This window comes from Abramis brama (assembly GCF_963993115.1).
Source record: "Abramis brama genome assembly, chromosome: 13".
Classification (NCBI taxonomy): domain Eukaryota; kingdom Metazoa; phylum Chordata; class Actinopteri; order Cypriniformes; family Leuciscidae; genus Abramis; species Abramis brama.
Genome location: NC_139975.1, coordinates 5,884,255 through 5,894,254, shown reverse-complemented (window position 1 = coordinate 5,894,254; position 10,000 = coordinate 5,884,255). Strand labels below are relative to the sequence as shown.

Genomic DNA, 10,000 nt, shown 5'->3' with positions numbered 1-10,000 from the left:
CATCCGCTGTGAGGCCAGCAATGAGAGAGGAGCTCGAGCCAGAGACATCAGACTGGTCAACAACAGTGAGTACAATGAGTGTGTGTGTGTGGAGGGTGTTAAAGCCTCTGTGTGAATGTGTGAAATGAGGATCTGCTGAATGGAGCAGCACCCGTGGAGATCAAACACAGAGTGACTTTGGATTTAATCCCATGATCCTCCAGGACTGCTTTCATTAGCACCATGCATGTGGCGTGAAACCCGTTGAGCTCATTGAGAACCTGATACTGGTTCAGCCGTGAGAAAACCCAGAAACACAAACACCTGCCAAAGCTGCAGGAAACACTCCTTATTGACTCTGTGTTTGAGCCTACAGATTTATATATGAGCCTAGCTGCCTTGATTTAAAGACAGCATGAACCGTCACTTTTGTCTCAATAAACTTTCCTAATATGACATATTTTTCTGTGAAATGGATATGAGAAAAAAATAGGAAAGAACAGTAATTGATTGAATTGTGAAATGTGTCTCTCTGTGACAAATGATTAAAAATACATAACAAAATTTTATTTAATTTTTTATTTTATTAAAACTACTTGGTGCACATTTCAGCATTCTTAATTAATTTATTGAGGTTTTGTTTGTATTAATATTGTTGACTGATTTCATATCCTGTCTCCAGTTCCACTAGTTCCTCATCATATAACATGAAACCAAGAAACACTTCTTATTTACAGTGTATTTGACATGGAGCCAAGTTGTCTTGATTTAAAGTCAACATGAGCCTTCCGTATTGTTCAATTTTAATTTCCTATTTGACACATTGACATAAGTGAAATGGATATTCGATGCAAAAAAAAAAAAAGCACAGGAAATGGTTTTATCCTCAATAATTGATTGAATAGTGAAATGTGAAGTGATTGAAAATACATCCAAAAATGTTTTATTATTTTTTTATTTGAGAATGAAGCTGGATATTCAGAGAGGGGAAAAATATAGTACAGCTCTTGATTCTGTCTATCAAGATAAAATCAGGGTGATATAATTCAACATGTCTCTATATGACAGGTGACTGAAAATACAACCAAAAACCTAATTTAACTGTACATAAATAATTTATTAATTGTTTTTATTTAAAAAAAATAAAAATAATTAATGTCCATTAGTAATTGATTGTATGGTGAACGTGTTTCTGTATGAAGGTGGTTGAAAATGCACCCTCAAAAAAAAAAAAAAGTCACTTCAGCTGTAAGAATCAGTATTTAATGTGTTTTATATGAAGATTTTGAGTACATAACTTTCATCTTTTCTGTCCAGCGTTGTTTTCTCAGGTGGCAGTTCTGGCCGCTGTCTTAGCACTGGTGGTCATCGTCATCATCTCCATCATCATCCTCATCGCTGTATGGAGGAAGGTCAGTGACATCACATCCTGTCTGACTGCTACAGATTTAACATTGTTAAACTGAAACGCTATATTGTTCTTCCTGCAGAAGCCACGGTATGAAATCAGGTGGAAAGTCATTGAATCAGTCAGTTTAGATGGACACGAGTACATCTACGTTGACCCCATTCACCTGCCCTATGACCTGGCCTGGGAGATGCCACGGGACAGTCTGGTTCTGGGTGAGAACAGGACACACTGATCCACCTCACTTACTATAGTGTCTTTTCTAATCAGATTTTCCTGTATCTGGACGTTCAAAGTCCCTGGTGCTATTTTGCAGTTTCAGAAAACAATTCCGCCACAGACCAGGAAAAACCTAGTCTAAAGTCAGTGGTGCGTTGCGCATGTTATTCATATGCTATTTTAAGGGCGCATGCTTGGCCATAATGTAGCGTGTATGCACAACGCGCATACACTTTGCTTCTCTCATCTACACAGACGTAGCAGTTGCCATTTTTGCAAACCATACATAATTACAAGGAAAAATATTCCACATGAGGGAAATCATTGTTGTGTCCATGAAGATGTGAAAAAATAGGCATAAATCTAGCTTACACATTTACCCAAATTATTATACGCCTGTTTAACCGAAGCTAATTTGGGTGTGTTTCTCCATCCCCAATGTCACTTCTCTGTGTTTTACGGCCCTGACGAGAACGTCGGTCTCCTCGGCTGTGAACTGCTCCTGGCACGCACCTGGCAAATCCGCCGTTATAATAGCAATCCGCCATGGAACAAGCGCGCCTGCTCTTGAAGGGAATGTGAGATGACGCTCTGATTGGTTTATTTCACGTTACGCCCAAACCACACCTATGAAAAATGAAGATACTTCAGACCAACCCATTTTAGATTTGCGTCAGGCACAAGAGTCATTTATCCCACCGGTATAATAGCAACAGCGCCCGAGATCCGCCCACAAAGTTACTTGCGTTTCGCGTTTGATACTTGCGTTTCAGATCGTTAAAATAGAGCCCTTAGTGTTTGTATGTCCAGGTGTTTTATTTACTGACATGTATCTGTTTCTTCAGGTCGCACGTTGGGATCTGGAGCGTTTGGGCGTGTTGTCGAGGCGACGGCGCATGGTCTCAGCCGTTCCCAAACCACCACTAAAGTGGCGGTGAAAATGCTCAAATGTACGTGTGAAACACACACTTAAGCACAGGTATGTGAGTGTGATTGATTGGTTGTAGTCATTCGTGTTCTCTCGTCACTGAAGCGACGGCACGGAGAAGCGAGACACAAGCTCTGATGTCTGAACTGAAGATCATGAGTCACCTGGGTCCTCACCTGAACATCGTCAACCTGCTGGGCGCCTGCACCAAACAAGGTGAGCAAACAACTCAAGCACTCACCCAGCACACGGTCGAGGGTTGTTGAAAGTAGTGTTCATTTCGTTCACAACCTCTTTTTCCGTAACTAAGATGAGACGATGATGAGACCACGTGATAACTGTGACTATATCAACAATATCGTTGACTAAAAAAGACGAGACTAAAATGTAGTTAAAAATTTTAATAAATTCTACATGCTTTCATGCTTGTGGTTGCCAGATGTTAAAGGGTTAGTTCACCCAAAAAGGAAAATTCTGTCATTAATTACTCACCCTCATGTCGTTCCAAACCCATAAGGCCTTTGTTCATCTTTGCAACACAAATTGAGATATTTTTGATGAAATTCGAGAGCTCCCCATAGACTGCAACTTCATTGCAACTTTCAAGGCCCAGAAAGGTAGTTAAGACAGTGTTAAAATAGTCCCTGTGTTAAAAAATAACCCCCAAAAAATAACGGCATTATTCAACAATCTCTTCTCTTCCACATAATTTTTCTACACTGTTGACGTAGTGTAAAACAGTGCAGCGTTTCCTAGTTCTACGTCAGAACGTAGGCTCTTTATTGGCCGACGCTGGTCATGTGAACACCACGACACATGCAGAGAATGATGTGGAGCTATGCTATTCATCAACTAAAACTAAGACATTTAGTCGACTAAAACGTGACCAAACAAAAACAGGGCAAGGTTGACTAAATATAATGACAACTAAAAAGTACATCAATACAGGACTGAGACTAAATTAAAAAATAACTGGCAAAATGAACACTAGTTGAAAGCAGATACCTTTTCTCCCAAGTAATATAGTTTTTTAGCCTAACCAAATTAGATGTTTAAAGGAACACGCCGACTTTTTGGGACTTTAGCTTATTCACCGTATCCCCCTAGAGTTAGATAAGTCCATACATACCATTTTCATCTCAGTGTGTGCCGTAACTCTGTCTGACGCACCCACCGCTAGCCTAGCTTAGCACAAAGACTGGAGGTAAATGGCTCCAGCTAGCATACTGCTCCCAATAAGCGACAAAATAACGCCAACATTTTCCTATTTACATGTTGTGATTTGTATAGTCACAGCGTGTACAAATAACAAGGTCACATGAGACACAGCCATCTTCTAAAAGTATACATACTGGGAACTATATTCTCAAAGGCGAAGCACTGCTACTTGGGCGGAGTGATTTACTTTAACTCTGAGCGAACTCTCTCAGGTGCTGCGAGCAAAGTCCCAAAAAGTCGGCGTGTTCCTTTAAAGCCACTGATCTCTTTAGATCAGACCTTTTGTTCTGAGATGTCTTTTCAGGTTGAATCTTTATTTTTTACGCAGGTCCATTATATCTGGTGACAGAATACTGTCGCTATGGCGATCTGGTGGACTACCTGCACAGGAACAAGCACAGCTTCCTCCAGTCCTACGCCGACAAGAACCACATCACCAACGGCAGCCTGATCTGTAACGATAGTGACGTGCCAACCGGGAAAGAGTACGAGAATTACAGCCGAATTAACAGCTTTTTTACTTCTCAAATGAATATGTGATTTCATTATTCTACACATAGACACTAACGGTTAAAAGACTGGAAGAATTGTTAATGTTTTTGAAAGAAGTCTCTTCTGCTCACCAAGGCTACATTTATTTGATCAAAAATGCAGTGAAACACTAATATTGTGAAATATTATTACAATTTATAATCTATTTGAATATATTTTAAAAATGTAATTTATTCAAAAATCAAAAGTGACAGTAAAGACATTTCTTTACAAAAGATGTTTATCTTGAAAAAAATGCATCAGTTTCCACTAAAATGTTTAACGTTGATAATAATAATAAGAACCATTATTAATAATTAAGCACCAATAATAATTGATAATTATTGAGAACCAAATCAGAAATCAGTTCTTTAAAATTGTAATACTATTTTACAGTATTATTGTTTTTACTGTATTTTTGATCATATAAATGCAGCCTTAGTTGAACCTAAGAGACTTCTTTCAAAAGCATTAACAAATGTTAATTATTCCAAACTTTTGACCGATTGTGTACGTTTAAAAATGGTGAATATTATCATGCTTGACTATAACATTAGATAACGTAAGACTGATGTAATCAGGTTGTATTGATTTGCTCTGCAGATATGTGTCGTTTGGCAGCGAGAGTGATGGAGGATATATGGACATGACTAAAGACGAGCAGATGGAATATGTCCCGATGCAGGAGCTCACAGACTCGATCAAGTATGCAGATATCCAGCCGTCACCCTACGAGTCCCCGTACCAGCAGGACATCTACCAGGAGCAAGGTACACACTCCCCCCGCTGTCTACAGTCCTCCAACTCGACTACAGCAGCGTTCATTCCCAAACCTTGCTGTCAGCTCAAACCTTAGATGTCAAATATTTATTTCAATACCTGTTGAGGTAATATTTAAATCATTTTACAACACATTTGCATGTTCAGGGTTATCTGATGTTGGTTAATGGTCACATGACATGACAGATAAAATATTTGATATTTTGATTGTTTTTTTATTTTAAAATGATTTAGGGTGGCACAACTTATATATATATATAACAGCATATATATATAATTTTTTTTTTTTTTTTTTTTTTACATAAATGGCAATTCTAACAGCAATGTAAGATTTAATCTCATATGAAAATGAGACCTTTTCATTATTTATTATTATTATAGAGACATTTCAGTCTTTATTATTATTATTATTAATATTAGTTTGAACTGTAATAAAAATGAAGACATAAATATATTAATGTTGTACATTACATTTGTACTGAAAAAAAATCAATTTATAATTATATATAAAAAAATATATTTTACACTGTACAAAAAACAATATTTTTTTGTCTTAAATCCTTCACTTTAAAATTTTCAAACCCTCAAGTTTTTAACATTTCAAAACCTCTAGCTTTTATTTTGGAAGAATATTGGTAAAAAAAAAAAAATAATAATACTAATGGTAATGCTAATGCTAATAATTACAATAAACAATAATTTCAATATTTACTGAAATGCCAAATGCCTATCACAGGATTTATTAGCAGCACTGCCACATCTGGTTAATCTTCGTGAATTTGCATTAATTCATGTAATTAGTTACATGAAATGTAATAGTTCAGTATGTTTAAACTTTATTTATACTTTAATTTTAATATTGTAATATTGTGGTGATTCAGAAAGTGGAAGTTCACATCATGATGTAAGACTGTAAGGTTTTGTCTTGTTGTGCAGATACTGAAACCTTCTGCAGAGAAATAAAACTAATATCCTAAAGCTCCCATCATGCCTCTGTGCTCGCTGTGTCATCTTTGGCTCAGTGATGCTGCGAGGTCTTCAGGTTGAGCACAGACAGAGTCTGTGTGACAGAGATCTCTTTCATAATGCTCATTAATGCTTCACTTCCTCATCTGACAGGATGTCCGAATAACTTAATGAAAGTGAAACTCTTGAGGTTTCTGCGCTATTTAAATCAAGACTAAAAAGTCTCATTGTATGTTTCTACATTTATTAATTGTTTGAGTATTTCTTGAGACGTGTTTTAATTTTAGCTGAGAGGATGTCAGGATGAGTTCAGCGTCTCTTGGATGTAGAAAGCCCTGATAAAACAGTACAGTGGTAGTAATCACTGCAAAAAAAAATAAAAAAAAATAAATAAAAATCTTAAATTTCAAACCTAAGTGTTTATGCTTAAATATATATATTTTTTTTAAAAAAATCTTGTTTTAGCCATAAAGTCAAAGTTATCAAAACTTAATTTAGATTTTTCAGCCATTTTGCTTCTCAAGTATATTGATTTAAAGTGACCCTATTATGCTTTTTTCCTGAAATTACCCGTATGTGACCCTGGATTACAAAACCAGTCACGAGTCGCACGGGTATATTTGTGGCAATAGCCAACAATGCATTGAATGGGTCAAAATTATCGATTTTTCTTTTAAGTCAAAAATCATTTGGGTATTAAGTAAAGATCATGTTCCATGAAGATATTTTGTAAATTTCCTACCGTAAATATATAAAACATTTATTTTTGTGAGTGAATGCAGCAAAATCGCGAACATAAATGGACAACTTTAAAGGAGATTTTCTCAATGTTTCGATTTTTTTGGCACCCTCAGTTTCCAGATTTTTAAATAGTCATATCTCGGACCAAATATTGTCCTATCCTAACAAACCTTACATCAATGGAAAGCTTATTTATACATCAGCTTTCATATGATGTATAAATCTCAATTTTAAAATTGTGACCTATGTGACTGGTTTTGTGGTCCAGTGTCACATATTAGCTGTGTAATAGCTGTTTGTGAATTTAAAAGGTCTGCAAAGTTTCAAAGATCAAAGAAATGCAGAAAAATGCAGTTAATGCCTGAAACGAGTCGTCATTATTCCAGTCTCACATCCTACTCAAACCTACATAGGTTTGTAACAAATTTGCATAATGCCAGTCTATGGTCATTGGCTGCTGCGAACAACGCAGAGCAGTGTTGGCCCTCTATTTGGCGTCTAAGCGCCCTCAAACACGGTAGTTGTAGCCGATACCGGAAAAGTTTGGTTCATGTTGTTGACATGTCGGAAAGACGCTGTTTTCTGCTCTGCGAAAGCAAATCCACTTTGATGCACTTCCTAATGATGAGGACTCAGGCTGGAATTTAATACGGTAAAACCTGTGCAGTCGTTACTGTTCGTATCACCGTGTGTCAAGCGCTGAGGAAGCCTGAATTTCAGATATGGTAATGGGTGTTTCGTCTCTGACACGCGCTGTGAGCTGTCGGCCAATCACAACAGACTGGGCCATCTGACCAATCAGAGCATGGAATCTCTTGGAAAAGAGGGCTTTAAAGAGACTGAATCCTTTATAGAACAGTTTCAGACACTGTGAGAAAAAGAGGTTATGCTGCCTGTATATTATAAGAAAACAAAAGTGTTTTTTGACCTTGAATGCATGTAAACATATTGTAGGGGACTCCAGAACAAAATTAGGAGCCTTCAAAATACTAAGGAAGAAAACCATTTTTTGCAGTGATGCTAGAAGCTAATACAGTTGAACAACGGTAGAATTCGAAGGTACTTCAAAGAATGCTATGGCACTACATGTTTTTTTGCGTTTGTATTTGCATCATCAAATGAGGCTGTGTGATTTATGTTGTGTCTAAAACTTGATGGAGTTTTTTCGGTTCCTTGCCACTGTTGCCTTTGGCTTGCTCAGTTGGGGATATTTTGGGGATATTTAATTTTATTCTATCAATCAATAAATTCCACTAGAAACAAACTTTGTTGTATTATTTTATTTTAATACTGTGAAGCTGCTTTGATACAATCTGTATTGTGAAAAGCGCTATACAAATATACTTGATTTGATTTGATTTGTGTGTCACAGGTCACAGGGTGGATCATTCTCTGGTCATCAGTGATTCTCCGGTTCTGAGCTACGGTGACCTCGTTGGCTTCAGTTACCAGGTGGCCAAAGGCATGGAGTTCCTGGCCTCAAAGAACGTGAGTGTCTGCAATAACTACAGTACTAAAACTGTTGACCTGCAAAACATTAGACCTAACATGATGAAATAATATCAGTCCACTTACTCACCGTTCCACTCCGAAGAATCTGTCAGGCATGTTTTAATATGCCAGTAGCATGTTATTTTAGTAGCCTTGAGATACATTTTATTAATATTTTGAATTATTTTAAATTTTCTGTTTTTAGTTTTAGTAATTTTGTTGAGTTTTGGCATTTTTATTAGTTGTTTTTTATGTCTATATAGTTTTTTATTAATTGTATATTTCATCAAGTTAAACTAAATGAAAATGAGAATGTTGCTCTGGGAACTAGCTGACATACAATTTAAGTGTTTTTAAAAAGGTTAAGTATTTAAAGTATTTCAGTTAATTATTATAGTTTTTGCTTGGTTTTAGTTAAATATAATAACCCTGGCCAGTATTAAAACATATATCACCATCTACTGTTGTAAATGGGAAATGCATCCCTTCTGTAAAACAATGTCTTGATTATCCTTCAACCTGCTGAGTATTTTTTATTATTTTGTTGCTGATCTAGAGAAAGTGTCTAATTTTATTTCTTTGCAAAGTAAAGCACATCTTTCTGTGTCTCTGTCAGTGTGTCCATCGAGATTTGGCAGCAAGAAACGTTTTGATCTGCGAGGGCAAACTGGCCAAGATCTGTGACTTTGGACTGGCCAGAGACATCATGCACGACAACAACTACATCTCCAAAGGCAGCGTACGTAGATCCCTCAGCACATTCATTCAAACATGTGTCATAGTCGTGATCTTAAAATGAAACGGTGTGTGTTTCTCTGCAGACGTTTCTTCCTCTGAAGTGGATGGCGCCGGAGAGCATCTTTCATAACCTGTACACCACTCTGAGTGACGTCTGGTCTTACGGCATCTTACTGTGGGAGATTTTCACTCTGGGTGAGTCCGTTCACTTATTCTTTCTCCTGACTGTCTATGCAGTCATGTTTTTTTGTGTAAATAAACATTAAATGTTAATCCCCAAATAGAAATGAACATTGATGAGGTTTATTATACTGTATATTGAACCTGAAAAAAAATGGTCTGGCAACGCCAAGGTCATGGGTTTGATTCCCAAGGGAAAAAATATATAGCTTGAATGCAAGCTTTGGATAAAAGCATCTGCCAAATCCATAAATCTGATGCAATGTTATGTAGGGACTTTTACTTTGGGCAGCCAGTATCCTAACAGAGATATTGTATAAATGTATATTTCCTATAAACAGAAGAAATTTGTCTTATTACTATAGTATTTATTCAGGTCTGTGTTTAAATAATACATTTCATAGTGTGAAACCTATACACAGTTGATACTGTATACATGTCACTATTAGCAATGACATCCATTTTATATGATTATAAGAATTATTGGTAACACTTTACAATAAGGTTCATTAGTTAACTACATTAGTTAACATTAACTAATAATGAACTGCACTTATACAGCATTTGTTCATCTTTGTTAATGTTAATTTCAACATTTACTAATAATTTATTAAAATCTTGTTAACATTAGTTAATGCACTGTGAACTAACATGAACAAACAATGAACAGCTTTATTTTTATTAACTAACATTAACAAAGATTAACAAAAACAGTAGTAAATGTATTGCTCATTGTTAGTTCATGTTAGTTAATGCATTAACTAATGTTTAATAAAGGAACCTTATTGTAAAGTGTTACCGAATTATTTGACAACTCTTTA

General features: G+C 36.2%; 1 protein-coding gene across 3 annotated transcripts in view; it reads left to right on the top strand.

Annotated features, from left to right (window-relative positions):
- pdgfrb (platelet-derived growth factor receptor, beta polypeptide) overlaps positions 1–10,000 on the top strand; it is a 45,624-nt gene that overhangs the window by 29,695 nt on the left and 5,929 nt on the right. For all 3 annotated transcript variants that reach the window (XM_084133118.1, XM_084133117.1, XM_084133119.1), the window contains 10 exons: positions 1–65; positions 1,297–1,391; positions 1,470–1,602; positions 2,452–2,556; positions 2,640–2,750; positions 4,081–4,237; positions 4,887–5,053; positions 8,143–8,258; positions 8,878–9,000; positions 9,083–9,194. The exon at positions 1–65 is cut by the window's left edge and continues 144 nt beyond it. In XM_084133118.1, the coding sequence (XP_083989244.1) occupies positions 1–65; positions 1,297–1,391; positions 1,470–1,602; positions 2,452–2,556; positions 2,640–2,750; positions 4,081–4,237; positions 4,887–5,053; positions 8,143–8,258; positions 8,878–9,000; positions 9,083–9,194 (1,184 nt within the window). The remainder of the gene's footprint in view (positions 66–1,296; positions 1,392–1,469; positions 1,603–2,451; positions 2,557–2,639; positions 2,751–4,080; positions 4,238–4,886; positions 5,054–8,142; positions 8,259–8,877; positions 9,001–9,082; positions 9,195–10,000) is intronic.